The sequence below is a fragment of the Balaenoptera ricei genome, chromosome 9 (assembly GCF_028023285.1).
Source record: "Balaenoptera ricei isolate mBalRic1 chromosome 9, mBalRic1.hap2, whole genome shotgun sequence".
Classification (NCBI taxonomy): Eukaryota; Metazoa; Chordata; class Mammalia; order Artiodactyla; family Balaenopteridae; genus Balaenoptera; species Balaenoptera ricei.
The window spans coordinates 14712600-14731271 of NC_082647.1; the positions used below are offsets into that span (position 1 = coordinate 14712600).

General features: G+C 51.3%; 1 protein-coding gene across 1 annotated transcript; it reads left to right on the top strand.

Moving 5' to 3' along the window:
• The first annotated feature begins 2684 nt into the window (after window positions 1–2684).
• Window positions 2685–18648, top strand: KLRG2 (killer cell lectin like receptor G2). The gene is made up of 5 exons (XM_059933242.1): window positions 2685–3569; window positions 9583–9684; window positions 10414–10559; window positions 17851–17954; window positions 18428–18648. Exons 1-5 carry the CDS (start codon window positions 2789–2791, stop codon window positions 18546–18548), a joined length of 1254 nt encoding a protein of 417 aa, XP_059789225.1. The 5' UTR covers window positions 2685–2788; the 3' UTR covers window positions 18549–18648.
• Window positions 18649–18672: the final 24 nt, after the last annotated feature.

Sequence of the window (18672 nt, forward strand, 5' to 3'; positions counted from 1 at the left end):
CCCGATCTTTGCCTTCATGTTCACAAGGTGTTCTGCCAGTGTGCGTGTCTGTATTCAAATCTCCCCTTTTCATAAGGACACCAGTCATATCGGATTAGGGGCCCACCCTACTACAGTGTGGCTTCATCTTAACTGATTACCTAATTCCAGATAAGGTCATATTCTGAGGCTCTAGGGGTTAGGACTTCAACATATGAATCTGGGGCAAGTCAGGGTCGGGGGACAAAATCCAACCCATAGCATAGCTGTTATGGTCAAGGTCAGGAGAAAGATCCGGGCTGGAGAGAGTGCTGGAGAGTAGGAAGCTCTGGGAGCAGACTCAAGGAGGAGCAGCTGGGAAGTAAAGGAGACCCAGCAGAGTGTGGGATTAGGAAAACAACAGGGGCTTGAGGAAGAGGCAATGGTTGGCAATGTCAAAAGCTTTGAGAGGTAAAGGAAGCACTGAAGAATGTCTGCTGGATCTGGTGGCATTGGCAAAGAAGATTTTGGCAGACTAGCGGGGGCTGAAACAGACCGTAGTGGTTTAGGACTGCTTGGGATGTGATGAAATGGAGAGAGCGCGGGGATAATTCTCTCATTAAAGAAGGCTGGTCGTGTTAAGGAAGAAATAGATAGGGTATTGGCTGGAGGGGGATATAGGGTCCAAGGTGTGTAAAGCTTGATCATGTTGATGGGAAAGAACCAGTTGAAGAGGGAGAGACTAAACAGAGAGGAGATCATTGTGGTGCAGGCTCCCAGGAGGGCACCCTGGCTCTTTACCCACATGCCAGGCACCCAGTCGGCGCTCCATAAATACTGGTGAAATGAAAGTATGACTGCAGACAGGAGGGGACGGAATGCAGAAAGCAGGTAGGAGGGATGGGCCAGGGCCGCATTCTGCTGCCCACTCCTCTTGCTGCCCTCAGTCTCTCCACTCCTGACCCCTCAGCGCCAGTGCCCGCCACCAACTTCCCACAGGCACTGTGGCCTACGGTTCAAATTCAAGATGGAATTTAGATGGCCCTGGGTGCCTCTGAGTCTGAGCCCAGCCCAGGGTGGTGGGCTGTGGCCAGGGGAACCAGGCCTTGGCGTCTCCCTCTTAGGGACCGTGACACAGTGACGCACATCATGTTTTCCTCGCTGACCCTCTCTGAGCCAGAACACTTGGAAGATAAGAAGTCTTTGATTTTATAAACTACGTATGTGATGATCGTCATCCCAGGCGAAGATATTTAAGCAGGAAAGCCAGTCAGGATGCTCCTCTCTCAGCTCCAATCCACACTGAAAATGAACAATGAGCCCATCTCAACAGGGCCAGCGGCTGCCTCGGAGAGGTGAAACAGAGGGACAGAAGAGACCTTTCCTTTATACTTTATATACTTTTTGAACGATTTTCATATTTTTAGTAATCTTTATTAGCCCTAAAAAAATAACTTACTATATATGCCATCTCTTTAAAAATTGAATTTTTATGTAAGAATATACATAAATACCTTCTGTTTCTAGAAAGTGGAAACATTGCAGATAAGGTTAAGTCTCCTAGACGTTCCCCCCTGCCCCCCCCAGACAATCTACAGCAAAATCCACTAGTATTATCACTTTGGTATGTATCTATCTTTCCACATCTTTTTAAATGCATTTTCAGGCATACATATATCCCCACATTAAATATATAGCCTGGGTTTGGTAGAGATTGAACGTAAAGTGTTTTCATATAGTGCTTTCTTTCTGCTGGACTTTTTCTCTCAGTTACTTGTCTTCAGGGAGCATCCTTTCCAGTAGTTTAACTCCCCTCCTAAGATCCTTCCCCTCCACATCCTTCTTCCTTCCCTCCTCTCAGGAGTAGCAAGTCTGTGGTCTTTCCAAACGCTGCTCCCAAGATCACTCCAGCAGAAGTCCCTGGGGCAGAGGTGCCTGATTTGGCAAATAAAAATATAGGAGGCAGGTTAAATGTTAATTTCAGATAACGAATACTTTTTAAATATAAGTATATCCCACGGAGCACTTGGGACGTTCTTATACAAAAAACAAAAAACCTATTTTTTAATTTATTTATCTGAAATTCAGATTTAACTGAGTGGTCTGTATTTTATCTGCCAATCTTACCCTGGGGCACTTGTTAAAAATTGGCCTTATCGCCTTATGAGATTCAGTAGGTCTGGGTGGAGTCTGCCAGAAATCTGTATTTTTTTCATGGTATTCAGATTACTGGTCAGGGCTGGGAACCCTGTACTCCACACCAGGCTGGCAGGGGACCAGGCTTCTCTCCCCGTGAAAATACACATTTTCAAGCTTATTCATTCCTCAGTCTTTATTGAGTTAGCCCAGTAGGAGTCAGGCCTCCAGAGTAGATGTCCCTGGGACTTCTGCCTTGGGGAAGTCCTCTAGGTGCGCCACTCCTTCCCTAACTCTCAAAAATCAGCACAATGGCAGAGGGCTGGAGGGGGAAATGGGTAGGGCCAGGGACAAGGAAGAGAGAAGAGTCTGCGCTCTGGGCTCCCCCTTACCCGTCTCCCGGCTCTTTCTGGGTAACCCCTCAGCCAGACCCTTCTGCCCCTCTCTTTTCCTTGCGCCAAATGAAGGCGAGGCTGGGGGCCTGAAGGGGCGTGGCCAACAGAACCCGAGCCACAGCCAATCCCAGCGGGGTCCTTGGTTGGGAGGAGGAAGTGGGTGTGGCCACGGAGAGGGGCGTGGCTTGACAACTTCCAGCGACCCGTCGGAACCAATCCCGACCCGGGAGGCGAAGCTAACTCCCTACCTGGGCCCAGGTGCACCCCGCTCGGCATCTCTCGGCTGCTCCGCGAATAAAATGGAGGGAGCCCGGGCGTCGGGGGAAGACCAAGCCGGAGCCGGGTTCCCAATGGAGCCCTTGGGAAGCCGGGTCCCGGAGCTGGAGCAGCCCCAGGTCCCCGCGGAGGAAAGACGTCCTGAGAGTCCCGAGAGCTGCCCGAGTTTGGCTCCCGCAGTGAAGGAGGAGGCGGGCGCGGGCCAGGACCTGTCGGGCGGGAAGAAGCTGCCCTCGCCTCGACCCGCGCCCCTGCGGTTGCTGCCACCCAGCCCGGGCTACAGCGCCTTCCGCCGTAAGGAGTCGGCCAGCCCGCAGCCGCCGTCGCCGGGCCCAGCCGCGGCCGAGCAGCCCCGGGACGGCGAGACGCCGGGGGCGGAGCAGATGCTCAGGGCCGCGCCCGGTGAGCCGGCTCGGGGCGCCTGGGCCCCCGTGGAACTGCAGGTGGACGTGCGCGTGAAGTCCGTGGGCGCGGCCGGCGGCAGCCGCGCGCCCTCGCCAGCGCCCTCCACGCGCTTCCTCACCGTCCCGGTGCCGGAATCGCCGGCCTTCTCCCGCCACGCCTCCCCAGCGCACCCGCTCCTGCGGCGGACCCCGTCTCCGGGAGGCACCTGGGGCCGTGGCACGCCGCTGGCCGCAGCCCAGATGGAGCGCGGCCTCGACGCCGAGGGTTGGGCCGGTCCCGCCGAGGGGCGCGCGGAGTCCCCGGGCTCCCCCACGTGCCGCTGCCGCTGCAAGGAGAGCGCTGTGCTCCACGCCGAGATGGACGGCGACAAGAAGCTGTCCCGGGTCATAAAGCTCATAGGTAAGCGCGCGCCGGCGCCGGGAGCCGCGCTCCCGGGTGGGGGTCGACGAACCTGAGGACCCCCTGCTACCCACCCACCCACCCAGCGTTGGGCCACTGCGGCGGAGGAACCCCACCCGGCCTCTCTGGCGTAGAGTCGGTAACTTTTGGTCTACGTAATTATAATCCAACTTGTTGGCAGTAAAAAATAAAACCGCTATTCTCCCTCCCCGACCCTCCAAGAACTTTCGCGTTCGCTCTTAGTGTGCGCAGCGTCTTTGAGAAGTAGAGGTGGAAGGAATTCCAGGCGGGGGGAGGTCTTTCAGGATCACGTGACGGCGGTGGTGGCTCGGCAGCACCGCGGTCTCCCGACTCCTGGCTGCAGCTGGCCGATCTCTCGCAGGCCCAGACTCCCTCTTTCCCTCCCGTATATCGAGAACCACTTGACCCCTAACACTCATCCGTTCAGCAGGTACTGCTGCTACTGCGTGGGGACTACGCGCCAGACTGTGCTAGGGTGTGTGTGAGTTTTTTTGTTGCCGCGTGGGGGGTGGCGACTTGCAGGGAAGAAGAAAGAGCCTGAAAAATATAAAAATCCTGGACAAGGAACCAGAAGGCAGTGGTTGGTGAACTTGAGGGCATGGGAAAGCTTCCTGCAGCTAAGCCCTGAAGGCTGAGTAGGAGTTGGGGGTGGTAGCGCCCCTTCTGGCTGGAGGGGCTAGAGGCCTCCCCAGCAGACAACCTGCTGAAAGCTTGACCAGTTGAGAGGAGACCGGTCAGCTAGACAGGCTCCAAATCCCGAGGGCCTCTATGCCAGCGGTTCTTAGACATGGTAGAGTTCAGGGACTCTAATCACGCGGGAACTTTTGCAGAGTTGGGTGTGAGCACATTTTCTGCATGAGAGGTGTATCGTTTTCTGGTGCTGCTGTAACAAATTGGCACAAACTTGGAAGCTTAAAATGGCACTAATTTATTATCTTACAGTTCTGTAACTCTGAAGTCTGATATGGGCTCAAGAGCCTAAAGTCCAGTTGGCAGGGCTGTGATCCCTGCTGGGGGCCCTAGGAGATGATTGTTTCCTTGCCTTTTCTAGCTTCTAAGGGTGATTGAGTTCCTTAGCTCATGGTCCTCTGTATATTCAAAACCAACCGGGACTTCCCTTATGGCGCAGTGGTTAAGAATCTGCCTGCCAATGCAAGGGACACGGGTTCGGGCCCTGGTCCGGGAAGATCCCACATGCCGTGGAGCACCTAAGCCTGTGCGCCACAACTCCTGAACCTGCGCCCTAGAGCCCGCGAGCCGCAACTACTGAGCCCACGTTCCACAACTACTGAAGACTGCGCGCCTAGAGCCCGAGCTCTGCAACAAGAGAAGCCACCGCAATGAGAAGCCCGCGCACCGCGACGAAGAGTAGTCCCCGCTCGCCGCAACTAGAAAGCCCGCGCGCAGCAACGAAGACCCAACGCAGCCAATAAAAAAGAGAAAAACCAGCCAGTGTCAGGCTGAACCTTTCCACTGTCATCTCTGTGACTCTCCTGTCCTTCTGCCTCACTCTTCCATTTATGAGGACCCTTGTGATGACATTGGACCCACCCAGAAATCCAGGATAGTCTCCCCAACTCAAGGTCAGCAGATAAGCAACCTCAATTCCATCAGCCTTAATTCCTCTGTGCCTTGTAACCTAACATATTCACAGGTTCCAAGGATTAAGACATGGACTTCTTTAGGAGGACATTATTCTGTCCACCACAATGAGTCTGTAGCTTTTTTTTTTTTTATAAATTTGTTTATTTATTTATTTTTGGCTGTGTTGGGTCTTCGTTGCTGTGCGCGGGCTTTCTCTAGTTGCAGCGAGCGGGGGCTACTCTTTGTTGCGGTGTACAGGCTTCTCATTGCGGTGGCTTCTCTTGTTGCAGACCATGGGCTCTAGGCATGCGGGCTTCAGTAGTTGTGGCTCGCAGTCTCAGTAGTTGTGGCTCACAGGCCCTAGAGCACAGGCTCAGGAGTTGTGGCGCACAGGCTTAGTTGCTCCGCGGCATGTGGGATCTTCCCGGACCAGGGCTCGAACCCGTGTGCCCTGCATAGGCAGGCGGATTCTTAACCACTGCGCCACCAGGGAAGCCCGAGTCTGTAGCTTTTTTATCAGATTAATAATAGGAGAGTCTGTGACTAAAAGGGTGGGATGATAAGGAAGTGAGGACTCAAGGAAGTGAGGAGTCGTGGGGAGGTAACATGGTTGGATGTTTATTCTAGAAAGTGAGCTCTGACAGCACTGTCAGAGGAAGGTCAGGACAGGCATGAGATTGAAGGAAGGGAGACCTTAGGAGGTGATAGCAGTAGTTCCGCAAGAGACTATGAAGGTTTGATCTATGGCAGAGGTAGGAGGGAGTGTTCAAAGGTTGAATTAGAGAGTGGGGCCACTGCGCTGATGAAGATGCGCTAACAGGAGCAATTCCCGAGTTGCTGAGCTGGGTAGCTGAATGATGGATTGATTGGGTTATCCTTGCAGAATGGAGAATGGGAGATGAGGCGTGGGAGAAATAAGCAGGTACATTTGGGAGTTCCAGGTAGTGATGTCATATAAAGGGAGAGGAGCCAGACTTCCCTGGCGGTCCAGTGGTTAAGACTCTGCACCCCCTCCACACCCCCATGCCGTGTAGCACAGCCGGAAAAAAAAAAAAAAAAGGAAGAGGAGCCAGCCACAGACTGGGAAAGAAAAATGTAGGTGGTAGGAAGAGAATCAGGATGCAAAGAAGCAGGAAAAGGAGAGTTTCTGGAAGGTGTGGTCAGCAGTGTCCAGTGTCCAGGGGAGAGGCGGACTTCGGGGCTGGATGGTTAGGGAGAGCTGCCATGTGGAAACAATACTCTGGACACGAGGCAGGTAACCCGGGGGTGTGGAGAGGTATGATGTCAGGGGAGGGAGATGCCGGGCAGAAAATACTGCAGGGTGCATGCAGACACTTGGTGCTTTGGGCTTGCTCTCTGGGAAGTGTGGGATTAAAGAACTTTAAAGTTCCTGGCTGAAGCTTGGTCTGAGGAAGGCTGCTTGGATGAGGAGCTCTGCATTGTGGTTTCTGCCTGTGGTGGCCTTTACCACCTAGATCAAGCTGGCTACCTCGACAAGAGGGTGTACTAGGGCACAGGCTCAGGGACTTGCCCAGGTCAGTGCGGTAATGCTGTCACCCAGCTGTTTCATGTCCCCTCCTTGTGAACCCAAGAGGGAGGAGGCCACTGTGGAGAGGGTTGGAGATGTCACTGCTTTGTCTCTTCCCTTGCTTTTTGGGGCAGATGTCCCAGAGGCGCTGTCCAGGTGTAAACTGAAGAATCAAAGACTCAGGGAATGTTCTGTATGGCAGCCCTCAGCCCAGAAGAGAAATTGGCTTTTGCAGAGAGCCTAAAACTGGGGGAAGGGACTTCCCTGGTGGTGCGGTGGTTAAGACTGCGCTCCCAATGCAGGGGGCCCGGGTTCAATCCCTGGTCAGGGAACTAGATCCCACATGCATACCGCAACTAAGAGTTCCCATGCCACAAGTAAGGAGCCCGCCTGCCGCAACTAAGACCCGGTGCAACCAAATAAATAAATAAATAATAATTAATTTAAAAAATAAAGAAATAAAACTGGGGGAGAGCTGGATCCTCAAATGGAGACTATTCCCCTTTAGGTGTTGGTTCAGAGTCACCTCTTCTGGTCCCCAAGGCTAGATCAGGTGTCCCTGTTCCATGCTCCCCCGGATTCTGAGCCCCGCAGGGCATGGCAGGTGACAGTCTAGGCTTTCACTGAATCCCCAGCACCTGGCACTTAAGTGCTCCGTAAGTCGTTACTCAATGAGTAGCACTAACCTCAGAGTGTAAGCACGTGTCAGAAGCGCTTAGTCCCCAGCCCCGTCGGGGGAAGGGGAGCAGCAGCTGGATCTCAGGGGTCGTCCAGCCTGCTGCCGCCTGTCACATTGTGCTCAGCACCTCAGGTGTGGAAGATGTGAGGAAACGTCCTCCAGCGGTCCTCAGTCTGGGCAGGAGAAAACAAAAGCGCCTGGCAGTCTGGGATGGTGCCGGGAGGGGTACATTCAGAGGAAGAATGCTCTCAGTGCCTGGAGGAGGTGGAGCTGGGAGGGGTGATGTCCAGCGTGGTCAGGCTCAGCCGGGGGAGCAGAGGCCACCGGCTGAAGTAGATGGACCTGAAGGCAGTGACACAAGCAGGCCTCTCGCTGGCAGGAACCCTCTGAGCCCCGTGCTGAACTTTGTATTTGGAAGTTTGTATTTTTTTTAATATAAATTTTATTTATTTATTTTTGGCTGCATTGGATCATCGTTGCTGTGCGCGGGCTTCTCACTGCAGTGGCTTCTCTTGTTGTGGAGCACGGGTTCTAGGCGCGTGGGCTTCAGTAGTTGTGACACGCGGGCTCAGTAGTTGTGGCTCGCGGGCTCTAGAGTGCAGGCTCAGTGGTTGTGGCGCACGAGCTTAGTTGCTCCGCGGCACGTGGGATCTTCCCGGACCAGGGCTCGAACCCGTGTTCCCTGCGTTGGCAGGCGGATTTTTAACCACTGCGCCACCAGGGAAGTCCCTGTATTTTATTTTTTAAGGTGCCCCCTTCCCCAATTGGATAAACTAAGTCCCCCAAAACCTGGCTCCACCCCAGCCATGGGATTTGACTAGGAGGAAGCAGAAGGTGTTTCAGTTGTGGCGTGGGAAAGGTAGTTGAAATGTAGACAGTGACGATGGGATGAGCAGTGAAGAAAAGCAGCAGAGGGTGTGACACTGGAGATGTCAATCCCTGATACAAAAAGGAAATCGGGTGGTGGGTATATACAATGTCCATGGTTTTTTAAATGGAATTACTCTTTTCAAAATAATGAAATATTTGCCACAGACTAACCTCTGCTGTTTCAGGCTTTGGGAAATATAATGATTGAGTTCTTAGGACCCTCACACTGATTCTGTGGCATTCCTGACCCTCATCCCCAAGATTTGGGTGGGTCCTGGGCCCCTTGCAGCAAGGTGTTTGCTCTGATTGATTTCACGCCTGAGTCGTGGCAGAGGTCAAATTCTGAGTGCTCAGTTACTTCAGATGGGTGTGTCTTTCCAGGTGGAAAGCTGCTTATAATTCTGGCTGTGATTAAGCATGCACTATGTTTTACTCCCCAAGCTTTCCCCTCTGACTTCCCTGGTTACTCCATCTGCAGCGCAGGCTGTGGCATCTGAACATGTTCTTTTTTTTTTTTCTGGCCACGCAGCACAGCTTGCAGGATCTTGGTTCCCCGACCAGGATCGAACCTGGGCCCCCAGCAGTGGAAGCACAGAGTCCTAACCTTGGGACTGCCAGGGAAGTCCCTGAACATGTTCTGTCTCTGAGCCTTTGCACCCTTCCTCCCACCTGGAGTGTCCTCCTGTCTTCCTTTCCCCTCCACAGCCTCGTTCCAGCCCTCTGGTCCCCTAGGTCCTTGGGAAGCTGACAACTCACATCTGTCTAGTGCTCTGCAGCCCACAAGGCACTCTCTGTGTGAAGCTTCATTAGTGGCCTCCAGTGACCTGGAGAGATAGAAGAGGCAGATGTGATTACAATGTTAAAATGAAAAACACCAAGAACACTTGAGGGGCCTACAGAGTCAGGACTCGAACTTGAATTTGGGGGTCTGTCGAACTCTGAATCTAGCCTTCGTTCCTCTCTTGTGTGGAGTTTGATCTCCTGGTACCTTTGCCTGTCCCGTTAGCTCCCTGAGTGCAGGGCCCGTGCCCCATCCTTGGTGCTATTGGTGCCCTACATCTAACGCACATCAGATGCTCAATAAATGGTTCTTAGCCACTTTCTTTCTTGAAGAGACTCTTACGTCTTCTAGTTATTTAAGAAGTGGAATATCTTCTAGCAGTTTTCTCCCAGGTATGAGGTTCGGACCTAAATTGAGTGGTTTATCCTGGTGTCTTGAGTCTGAGGGTGGGCAATGAGGTGGGCATGATGATGGTATAGGAGTCAGCATGGTCCTGAGTTGGGACCATCTCCTAACCTGTGTCTCCTGGTTGTCCCCTCCCCTCCCACAGGGCTGCCCATGTACATGAGGTCCCTGCGCTGGGCCCTGGCAGTCATGGCCGTGCTCCTGGCGGTGTCTACGGTGGCCATTGTGGCCCTGGCCTCGAAAGCAGGTATGGCGCCTCCCCGTCCCCAGACACCCCCGCCCCCCGTCCCCTCTCCTCCCCTGCTCCCCCAGCAGGGTGTCTAGTCCTTCTAGCTCCTTTGTGGGAATTAGAAAAAGACATCCCCCCCCACGCAGATGCAGCGTGAAGGCACAGGGCTCGGTGAGCAGAGGTAAGGGAGAAGAGCCCCTTCCTTCTGTGGACACAGCCTGTGCTTGGAGAGGCCTTGTGCACAAGCTGTACAGCCTTCCCAGGGCCCGCCCGCCTTGCTCGCCCCTCCAAGTCTTGCCAGTTCCATGCCTCCAGATTTGCCCCGATTTTTTTTTTTTTTTTTTGGCTGCGTTGGGTCTTTGTTGCTGCGCGCGGTCTTTCTCTAGTTGCGGCGAGCAGGGGCTACTCTTCGTTGCGGTGCGCGGGCTTCTCATCGCGGTGGCTTCTCTTGTTGCGGAGCACAGGCTCTAGGTGCGCAGACTTCAGTAGTTGTGGCACGCGGGCTCAGTAGTTGTGGCTCGCGGGCTCTAGAGCACAGGCTCAGTAGTTGTGGCGCACGGGCTTAGTTGCTCCGCGGCATGTGGGATCTTCCCGGACCAGGGCTTGAACCCGTGTCCCCTGCATCGGCAGGCGGATTCTTAACCACTGCGCCACCAGGGAAATCCCCCCACCCCCTGATTTTTGAACATCCACACATTCAGCTCTGTACAGTTTACCCTGCGCTCACCGCTGGTCTCTGTGCTGCAGGGGCCAGGTGCCAGCCATGCCCCCAGGGCTGGATGTGGTCCATGGAGCACTGCTACCTCCTCTCTGCCGAAGCTGAGGCCTGGGAGGCCAGCCAGGCTTTCTGCTCGGCCCACCATGCTACCCTCCCCCTGCTGAGACACACCCAGGTGAGGAGGGGGGGAGGTGGGCAGGAGAGGGGCGTGCTTATCATTACAGATTAGATTCTCAGTACTAGAAGGAACCTCAAAGATCTAGTCCAACTCTATGTTATAGAAAAAGTCACCAAGGCCTGGAGAAATAAAGTGACATGCAGGAGGACCAGGCGTCAGGGCTCCAAGATGTTCAGTTTGCTCTTCATTCTAAGAAGTGGAAGTGGAGCCGGGAAGGCTGGAGCAGAGATGCTTCCGTCCAGCCTGGTGACCCAGCACTTAACAGCGAACTCAGGAACAAGTCTGTGCTGGCCGGTCTGTGGGGGAGACACACATGTACCCTCTGAGAGGTAGTCTGGAAAATAAATTACATTTAGTGGGTATTCCAGTCAGGTATTGCTATAATAATACTGGGTAACAAATCACCCCGAAAGTCAGTGACTTAAGACGATAAGCATTTCTTTCTTGATCGTCGGTCTGTGGGAGGACCGTTGATGGGCTAATTCGGGCTGGGTTTGGCAGGACAGCTCAGCTTCGGGATGCAGATTGGCTGGGCTTGGCTTGAGCCTACGGATTGGGCTTGCGTTTGCTCCATGAATCTCTCGTCCTTCTTCTTGAGAGAAACTCTTCGTAAGAAAAATGGCAGGAGGGCAAGAACTGAGAACTTCTCATGTCATATCTGCTAACATTCCGTTGGGCAAAGCAAATAACGTGGCCAAGCCCAACATCAAAGGGACAGGGCAGTATACTCCATGCCCCACTCCCACCCTGGGGGTGGAGGGGGAGGAGTGAATATTTGCTGAATAATAATCCAGTCAGTGGGTCTGAAAGTGGCTACAAAAAAGGACCTATAAACTGGATCCAGCCCTTGGCTTAATTTTATCTAACTGAGGGCAGGTGCCAAGAATTTATATTAGCTGTTCTAATATGCATGAAAAAGCACCATTCTTTCAGTCAGTGCCTTAATAAACATTTACTGAGCACCTACACTGCGTTTGGCACTGGGGATTCAATGAAGAGCCTGAAGAGCACAGCCTCCACCTTCACATGACTAAGAGCAGTGAGTGAGGCAGAGAGTAATCAAGAAACCATAGAAATAGATGTTTAGTTACTATATTGATCTATGCTATGAAGGGAAGGTGCACAACGCTCTGGTTATATATGACAGGAGTATGTGATTGAAGGTCAAGGTGGGCAAGGCAGCATGGACCAGAAAAAAAAAAAAAAAAAACCTGGAAACTAAAAAAAAGTTCAGGAGATGAACAGACAGCCTCCTGGAATGCTCTGTCTTCTGCTTCAGTCTGGACTGGCTGCTCTCTAGGCCTGCTACACAGCTATGATCTTGGAATTTCTTTTTACCTTCATCCTCAGTATACCTTTGCCTCTTTCCTATGTGAGATCCCGTTTCCTAGATTCCATGTCTTTTCTTGGTGAAGCACACCCTCGATAAATTTGCTGGAAAACATTTGAGATCTTTCATGTCTAAAGATACTTTTATTCTAACCTCTCATTTGATTGATAGCTTGGCTGGGTACAGATTTCTAAGTTGGAAATAGTTTACCTCCAGAATTGTGCAGATTTTGCTCCATTGCCTTCCAGCTTTTAGTCCGACCATTAATAAGTCTCATTCACTCTGATTCCCAATCCTTTGTGTGTGACTCTTACCAGCCCCCCTACCCCAAACTCTGGAAAATTTCAGGGTCTTCACCTTTGTTCTTATTCAGTGTTCTGAAATTTAACAATAATATTCCTTTGTGGGTCTTTTTCTTCATTTTTATTTCTGCTGCCTTATTTGTAATTTTAAGAACTCTTTTTGGTTCTTCAAATGTTCCTTTTGTATGGTGTCCTGTTCCTGTTGCAAGGATGAAACATCTTCTCTTATCTCATTGTAAATACTAATTATAGTGTTTTGGAAGTTTTCTTCTGCTCCCTGCATTATCTCTATTTTTATGCAAGTGCTTTTTATTCTGTGCCTTGGCGTTTTCCTATACCTTGCCTCTAATATTTGAGCACTCTGGGGCTTCTCAATACAAATTAGCATGTTTCTCAGCTTCCTCCCACTCCACCCTTTCCTTGAAAAACCACTAGGCTTTCTTGGGTCTGCTAAGCCAATCAATGTTGTCCAGCTTCCAAAATTTTGTCGACATTTCTCATCTGCTGTTATCTCCTCCCATTCTTATGTCTGTTTTTCCCCCTTATGTTATTATTTAAGGAAGTTCCCTTCTATTCCTGTTTTACTAAGAGTTTTAGGCATGAATGAGTCTTAATTTCATTGGATTTTTTTTTGCATACATTAAGATGGTAATGTCTTTTATGTTTCCTCCTTTAATCTTGTGGTTATTATTATTATTTTTTTTAAATTCTTGGCCTCTTGTGATAAGGTTTATTTAGCCAAGATTTTTTTCTTCCCAAAATACTTCTGTATTTGAGTTGATAATTTTACTTAAGATTTTCTCACATATGAAATTTCATTTCCTGCCCAGTCCTAAAATCAAAGGTATTCCACCCCACACGGCAGGGAAGGCAGTTTCTGTCTTTTTCTTTTCTCTGGGAGAGTTCTCATGAAGTGGATATAAAAATCTGCTGGAGAAAATGTTTTACAGTGAACATGGATTATTTTATTACCAGGGATAACACATTTTTCAAAAAACATGGGGAAATGAAAAAGATGCAATGTAGATTGAAAAAAATCATGTGTGATCCCAATATGGTAAATATATATGCAAAGAAAACATACTGAAAGGAAGTATATTAATAGCGGTTATCACTGGAGTCAAGATTACGAGCGATTATTTTCCTTCTTCTTTAAAGCTTTTTTAAATTGTCTAAATGTCCTACAAATAGTATGCACTATGATTGGGGGAAATGCTAGAGTAATGGTAGCCCATGGAGGCAAGAGATCAGAATATAATGGTTTCTGCCCAACCCAGCCTGGTTGCATCTACAAAATGAAGGCCAGTGGGAACTTGGTGGGTCCCTAGAGAGTGCCTGGAGCCAACGAGGGGGTGAGCTGGGCAGGGACTTAGCGGCCCATCTCCTGAGACAGACCCACTGAGCACAGCAAGTGTCATCAGAAAACTGGTGAAGTAAAAGTTCCCTGCCCTCGGGCCTCTCATCAGACAGGTTCAGTCCACCATGACCTCGGACATTGGCTAAACAAATGGCCTCCCTGTGGCTGGGGGTCCTCAAAGAGGGGAGATGAGCTGAACTACCCACATCGCAAACGGAGCTTGAATTCTTTTAAAACTAAGCAAACAGGATCAATCATTTGTAACACAAGTATATATTCAGAAAATATATCACAAAGTTTGGATAAGCTTTTTCCCAAAAGGAGCTTCCTAAAAGCCCCTTGCAAAAAGACCAAAGTGAAGATTTGGGTCTGAGGCAGTTAAAATCCAGAATATGATGACTGTGGAGCTCTGGAGTCCTCCTGAGTTCTGGACAAGGGCCAGAAGCTGCAGGAGGCACCAAGGCAGGGATGGGGAAAAGCAGCCGAGGACAGGCTGGCCGCTGGCAGAGGGGCTGGGCCCGCTGGCAAAGGCCAGGCTCCACGAGCTGGGATGTGCAGACCCCAGGGACACGCCAAGGTGCCAGTAGTACACGCAGCCCCAGGACAGACACGTCTCGTCCTCCCCAAGAGGTTAGAGGAAAGGAGACCAAGTTTCAGTGCCTCTGTGCCATCAGTCACTAGACTCACTAGCCATTGGTTTAAGATCAGCTTTATTTTGCAGGGTGGGGGAAGGAAGAAGCTTCCTGAAATGTACACATTGACTGTAAGCCACATTTTGAGTGCAGAAAGATGAAAACACGAATAAATATCATAGGATTCAGAAAATTAAGTAGTTTAAAACATTTAAATATTAAAGCAGAAATGTTTGAAGGCAGAAAATAGAATGGTGGTTGCCAAGGGGAGGGGGAAATGGGAGCTGTTTAGTGGGTGCAAAGTTTAAGTTGGAGAAGATGAAAAAGTTTTGGAGATGGGGGTGGGCGATGGTCATACAACAGTGCGAATGAACCTAGCGCCACTGAACTATACACTTAAAAATGGTTGAAATGGTAAATTTTATATGTATATTTTACTACAGTTTTTTAAAAAGAAATGTATGAAAGCATGGAAAACAATTTATCTTAATTTTAATACGTAAAATATGAGATTTCAGGTAAATTCTGCTCAGGATCACATTCCCCTCCCCCCACGTTGGTGGCAAAGTTAGAGATGCACCAGCTGGAGTAGATGGAGGCCCCAGATGTCTGTGCCATTACGGAGCAGTCCTTTGAGCCATAAATTACACAGAAGTTTCTAGAATTTACTTATATCTCCAGGCAATGCTTTTCCCACACCATAATTTTTGCTAACAATGGGAACAGGTTAATGGTGTCTGAGCTGCAAGGAAAAAGACGGAATAGAGTGGGTGGAGCTGGGTGGGGACAGGCCATGGCTCCTGTCACCAGGAGGCCCAGAGGGAGAGCCGCATGGCCTGGGGCTAGGGACAGAGAGAAGGGAAGGATCACCTTGGCAATGCCAAGCATCAAATGAGGTCACATATGTTGGAGGCAGACACAAAGCTTTGTACACCATCCAACGGACTGGAGGCGCCTCATTTAATGAGTGTGTACTACATGCCCTTGGCTTGTACACAAAACATCCCCCCATTTTACAGAGGATCATACTGAAGCTCTGAAAGGTCAGGTAACTTAACTAGGATCACTTAGCTTGCAAGTCACAGGACCAGAATTTGAATATGGGGTGTCCTAGCCCCAAAGCTCTACTCTGCAGTGATAGCCCCCTTCCCGGCCCTGGGAGGAGCTCCAAGCTCTGGTGTGTCTTTCTGATCAGGCAACTGATTGCTGCCAGGAGGTCAGGGCTGGCCAGCAGGAGCCCCGAGTCTGCTGCAGCCACGGCAGTGAGATGCTTGGGGCTGCTCTGCCCTCTGACTCACAGCTCAAAGCCAGCCCAGGTTCCTTCTCATCCCTTCCAAAGCTCCCACCCAACCCTGCCCAAGGGCCCCAGCCTGTGGAGTCCAGCCAGAGAGGAAATGACCAGCCCAGGAGAGGCCGTACGTGTGCCTTATGCAGTCTGGTCTTTGGGATTTCAGAAGGGGTAAGGTTGGCACCCTTCAGCCTGGAAGTTCTTTCTGGCTCTTCTCCCAGCTGTTGACCGGCTGATGTTCCCTTGAAGGGGAGATGGTTTGCACCAACACTTCTGGGAGCAGGGCTGGCCTGACAGCCCGATTGTTACCTGTGGCCCTTGCTGGTTATTGGCAGTGGCACAGGGGAGGGGGGCCAGTTTTGTTGAGCTGGTCTACTATGTGCTGGGCTGTCATGGTCAATGGTGAATAGGGCAGGCACCCGGTCTCACCAAGTTCACTGTCTGATACAGGAAACTGACAAGGAAGCAAGCCAGTCAAATGCCACACACCATGCTCTAAACTGTGAAGGTTGTGGCAGCCCAGGGGAGGGGGTCAGAGCGGTGTCCCTACAGGAAGTGACCTTTAAACTGAGACCTCAAGGACAAATAGGAGTGTCACCAAGGGGATAGGCATCACTCGGTGCTTGCTTTCTAATCCCCAGGATTAAATATAGAGGTTTTGTTTCTGTCAACGTAAACACTTTTCTAGGGAAGAACTGAACATACATCAAATTTATGTCACTTCTCATCGCTAATGCGCATGTGCGCCGCTCGGCGTGGGCTTGCTGGCGTGGTCTGCTTTTTTCCACTCGGCATGATTTTGTATTTACGTTTTCTTGCATAACTGCATCTTCTGTGTGCTCATCACCTTTAACAGCACTGTAATTTTCCATCTTGTTGATATCCCATAAACTGCCTAGTTATTTCCTGACTGCTGAGCATTTGGGTGCTTTCCATTTTTTCTTTATAAATAGCAGTGTGATAATTTTGCGAAAGTTCATTTTCTCCCCTTTATGTTCTTGGATTTCTTCCCCAAAGTGGAATTACCCGTCCGAGCAATAGGAACTGTGTTGCCACTCTTTTTTTGTAGCACAGATTATGTTCTGGAAAGACTGGGCTTGTGTGGACCACTGTCCCCACCTCTATCCACCAGTCCCCTGCACCAGGACTTACAACATTGAAACGTCTTTTTCCAAGTTGAAAATTTTTAAATACAATTTTTTGCTTTAATTCATTGCTAAAAATAACATGACGCTGAGGACAATTATTTAAAAGAAAAAAGCATCTCCACTAGCTCTCTAACATACTTGTTTTGGTTTTTGTTGTTCCTTGTGTGTCTGCGCCCATGTGCATACACATTTTTTCATTCTTACAATCATGCCACAACTTTATTTTTATTTATTTATTTTTTAAAATAAATTTATTTATTTTATTTTTATTTTATTTTTGGCTGTGTTGGGTCTTCGCTGCGCGCGGGCTTTCTCTAGTTGTGGTGAGCGGGGGCTACTCTTCGTTGTGGTGCATGGGCTTCTCACTGCAGTGGCTTCTCTTGTTGCGGAGCACAGGCTCTAGGTGCACGGGCTTCAGTAGTTGTGGCACACGGGCTCGGTAATTGTGGCTCACGGGCTCTAGAGCGCAGGCTCAGTAGTTGTGGCACACGGGCTTAGTTGCTCCGTGGCATGTGGGATCTTCCCGGGACAGGAATCGAACCCGTGTCTCCTGCATTGGCAGGCGGATTCTTAACCACTGCGCCACCAGGGAAGTCCATGCCACAACTGTAATTCAGCTTTTTCACTTACCATAACCCTTCATGTACTATAACTTTTCCCCATGTTGCCCCAGGGGCTTCATACTCACCCTTATTTCGAATGGTCTTCATAATACTTCCGGAATGGGTGCAGTGTAGTTTATGCTCTTGCTGGCGATTGCATTGTTGACCGTCTGCTCCCTGGCCACCTCTGCAGCCTAATCAACCCTAACACTCTTCTCCTGCCCAGTGAGGCTACTGGCTGTTTGTCACCTGGATTGCTTTGTAGGCTCCCAGCTTTGCTCATGCCCTTCACCCCCTCTTCTGTGAGCCGCCTCGTTTCTCTGTCCGCTCAGTACCCATCGTGCGTTGCCCGTGGGGATGGGCGATCACCTCCTGTCTCCCCCGGGGAGGGCTGAGCTGGGATCGCCCCCATTTCTGGTCCCCAGTCCTGAGCACGGTGCCTGTCAACCAGCAGGCATCTAATACAGCTTCCCAATTCCTGGTGTTTTGGGAGAGATGAGTCGCTTCTGTAGCTTGTGGAACTGGGAACTTGCAGAAACCTGGGATGGGGGATGGGGTAGGGGGACGGAAGCCCCAGGTGAGCCGTATCAGTGGCCCAAGAAGAATGACCAGCTGCTTTTCTCTCTCAGGACTTCCTGAGCAGATACCCAGTCATCAAGTACTCCTGGGTGGGGGCCCGACGAGGCCCCCAGGGCTGGCACTGGATCGATGGGACCCCTCTGCCACCCCAGCTGTGAGTGACCGTGGGCCTGGGTGGGCGGCCCCTCTGTCCCCAACACGCTAGCATTGGGCCCCCAGTGTGACCCACGTGATACCACAGCAGGCGCCAAAGGGGCTGGAGGCCTTCCCCTCCACGTGTCCCCAGGTTCACCCCCCTGCACCACCCCCAGCCTAGGATGCCCCTTGGTTTCATTTAGTCCTCATCACCCCATCCCTTGTTTGGGTCCCACGCATTCACCCAAGAAGGACTGTCACCATGTTCTGTGGATGAGGGGAGCCGCTCAGAGAGGTTTGGTGGTTTGCCCAGGGCCACACAGCTGACTCCCTGGGGCAAGAGGCAGGGCACATCATCATAACTCCTGCCTCAGAGCTCTTTCCAGACCCCCGGGCTCCATGCAGCGATCCCAGCGGTACCCAGGCAGCGGGCACAGAGGCTGGGAGGGCCCATCAGCCTGAGTACCTCCCCTTCCTCTCGCCCTTCCCCAGACTCCCGGAGGAAGACCAGCAAGGGCCGGATCTCGACTGCGGGGGCCTGGAGGGAGGCAAGTTCGTGGCTTCGGACTGTGCCTCCCCCAGACCCTGGGTCTGCGCCAAGGGGGCCAAGTGACTTGGGTTCTGCCCGCCCTGAGCCTGCTGGGGGAGGCCAGGCTGAGAGCTGGGGCGACCTCCCCCCGGACCCAGGCCTCCAGGTCTGCCCGCTCTGCTCAGTGGCCCTGCCTCGGCGAAGCAGG

Coding starts and splice junctions, on each gene's coding strand:
- KLRG2 (XM_059933242.1), top strand. CDS start 2,789: ATGGAGGGAGCCCGGGCGTCGGGGGAAGACCAAGCCGGAGCCGGGTTC. Junction 3,570..9,582: donor CCGGGTCATAAAGCTCATAG/GTAAGCGCGCGC, acceptor CCCCTCCCACAG/GGCTGCCCATGTACATGAGG. Junction 10,560..17,850: donor CCCTGCTGAGACACACCCAG/GTGAGGAGGGGG, acceptor TTTCTCTCTCAG/GACTTCCTGAGCAGATACCC.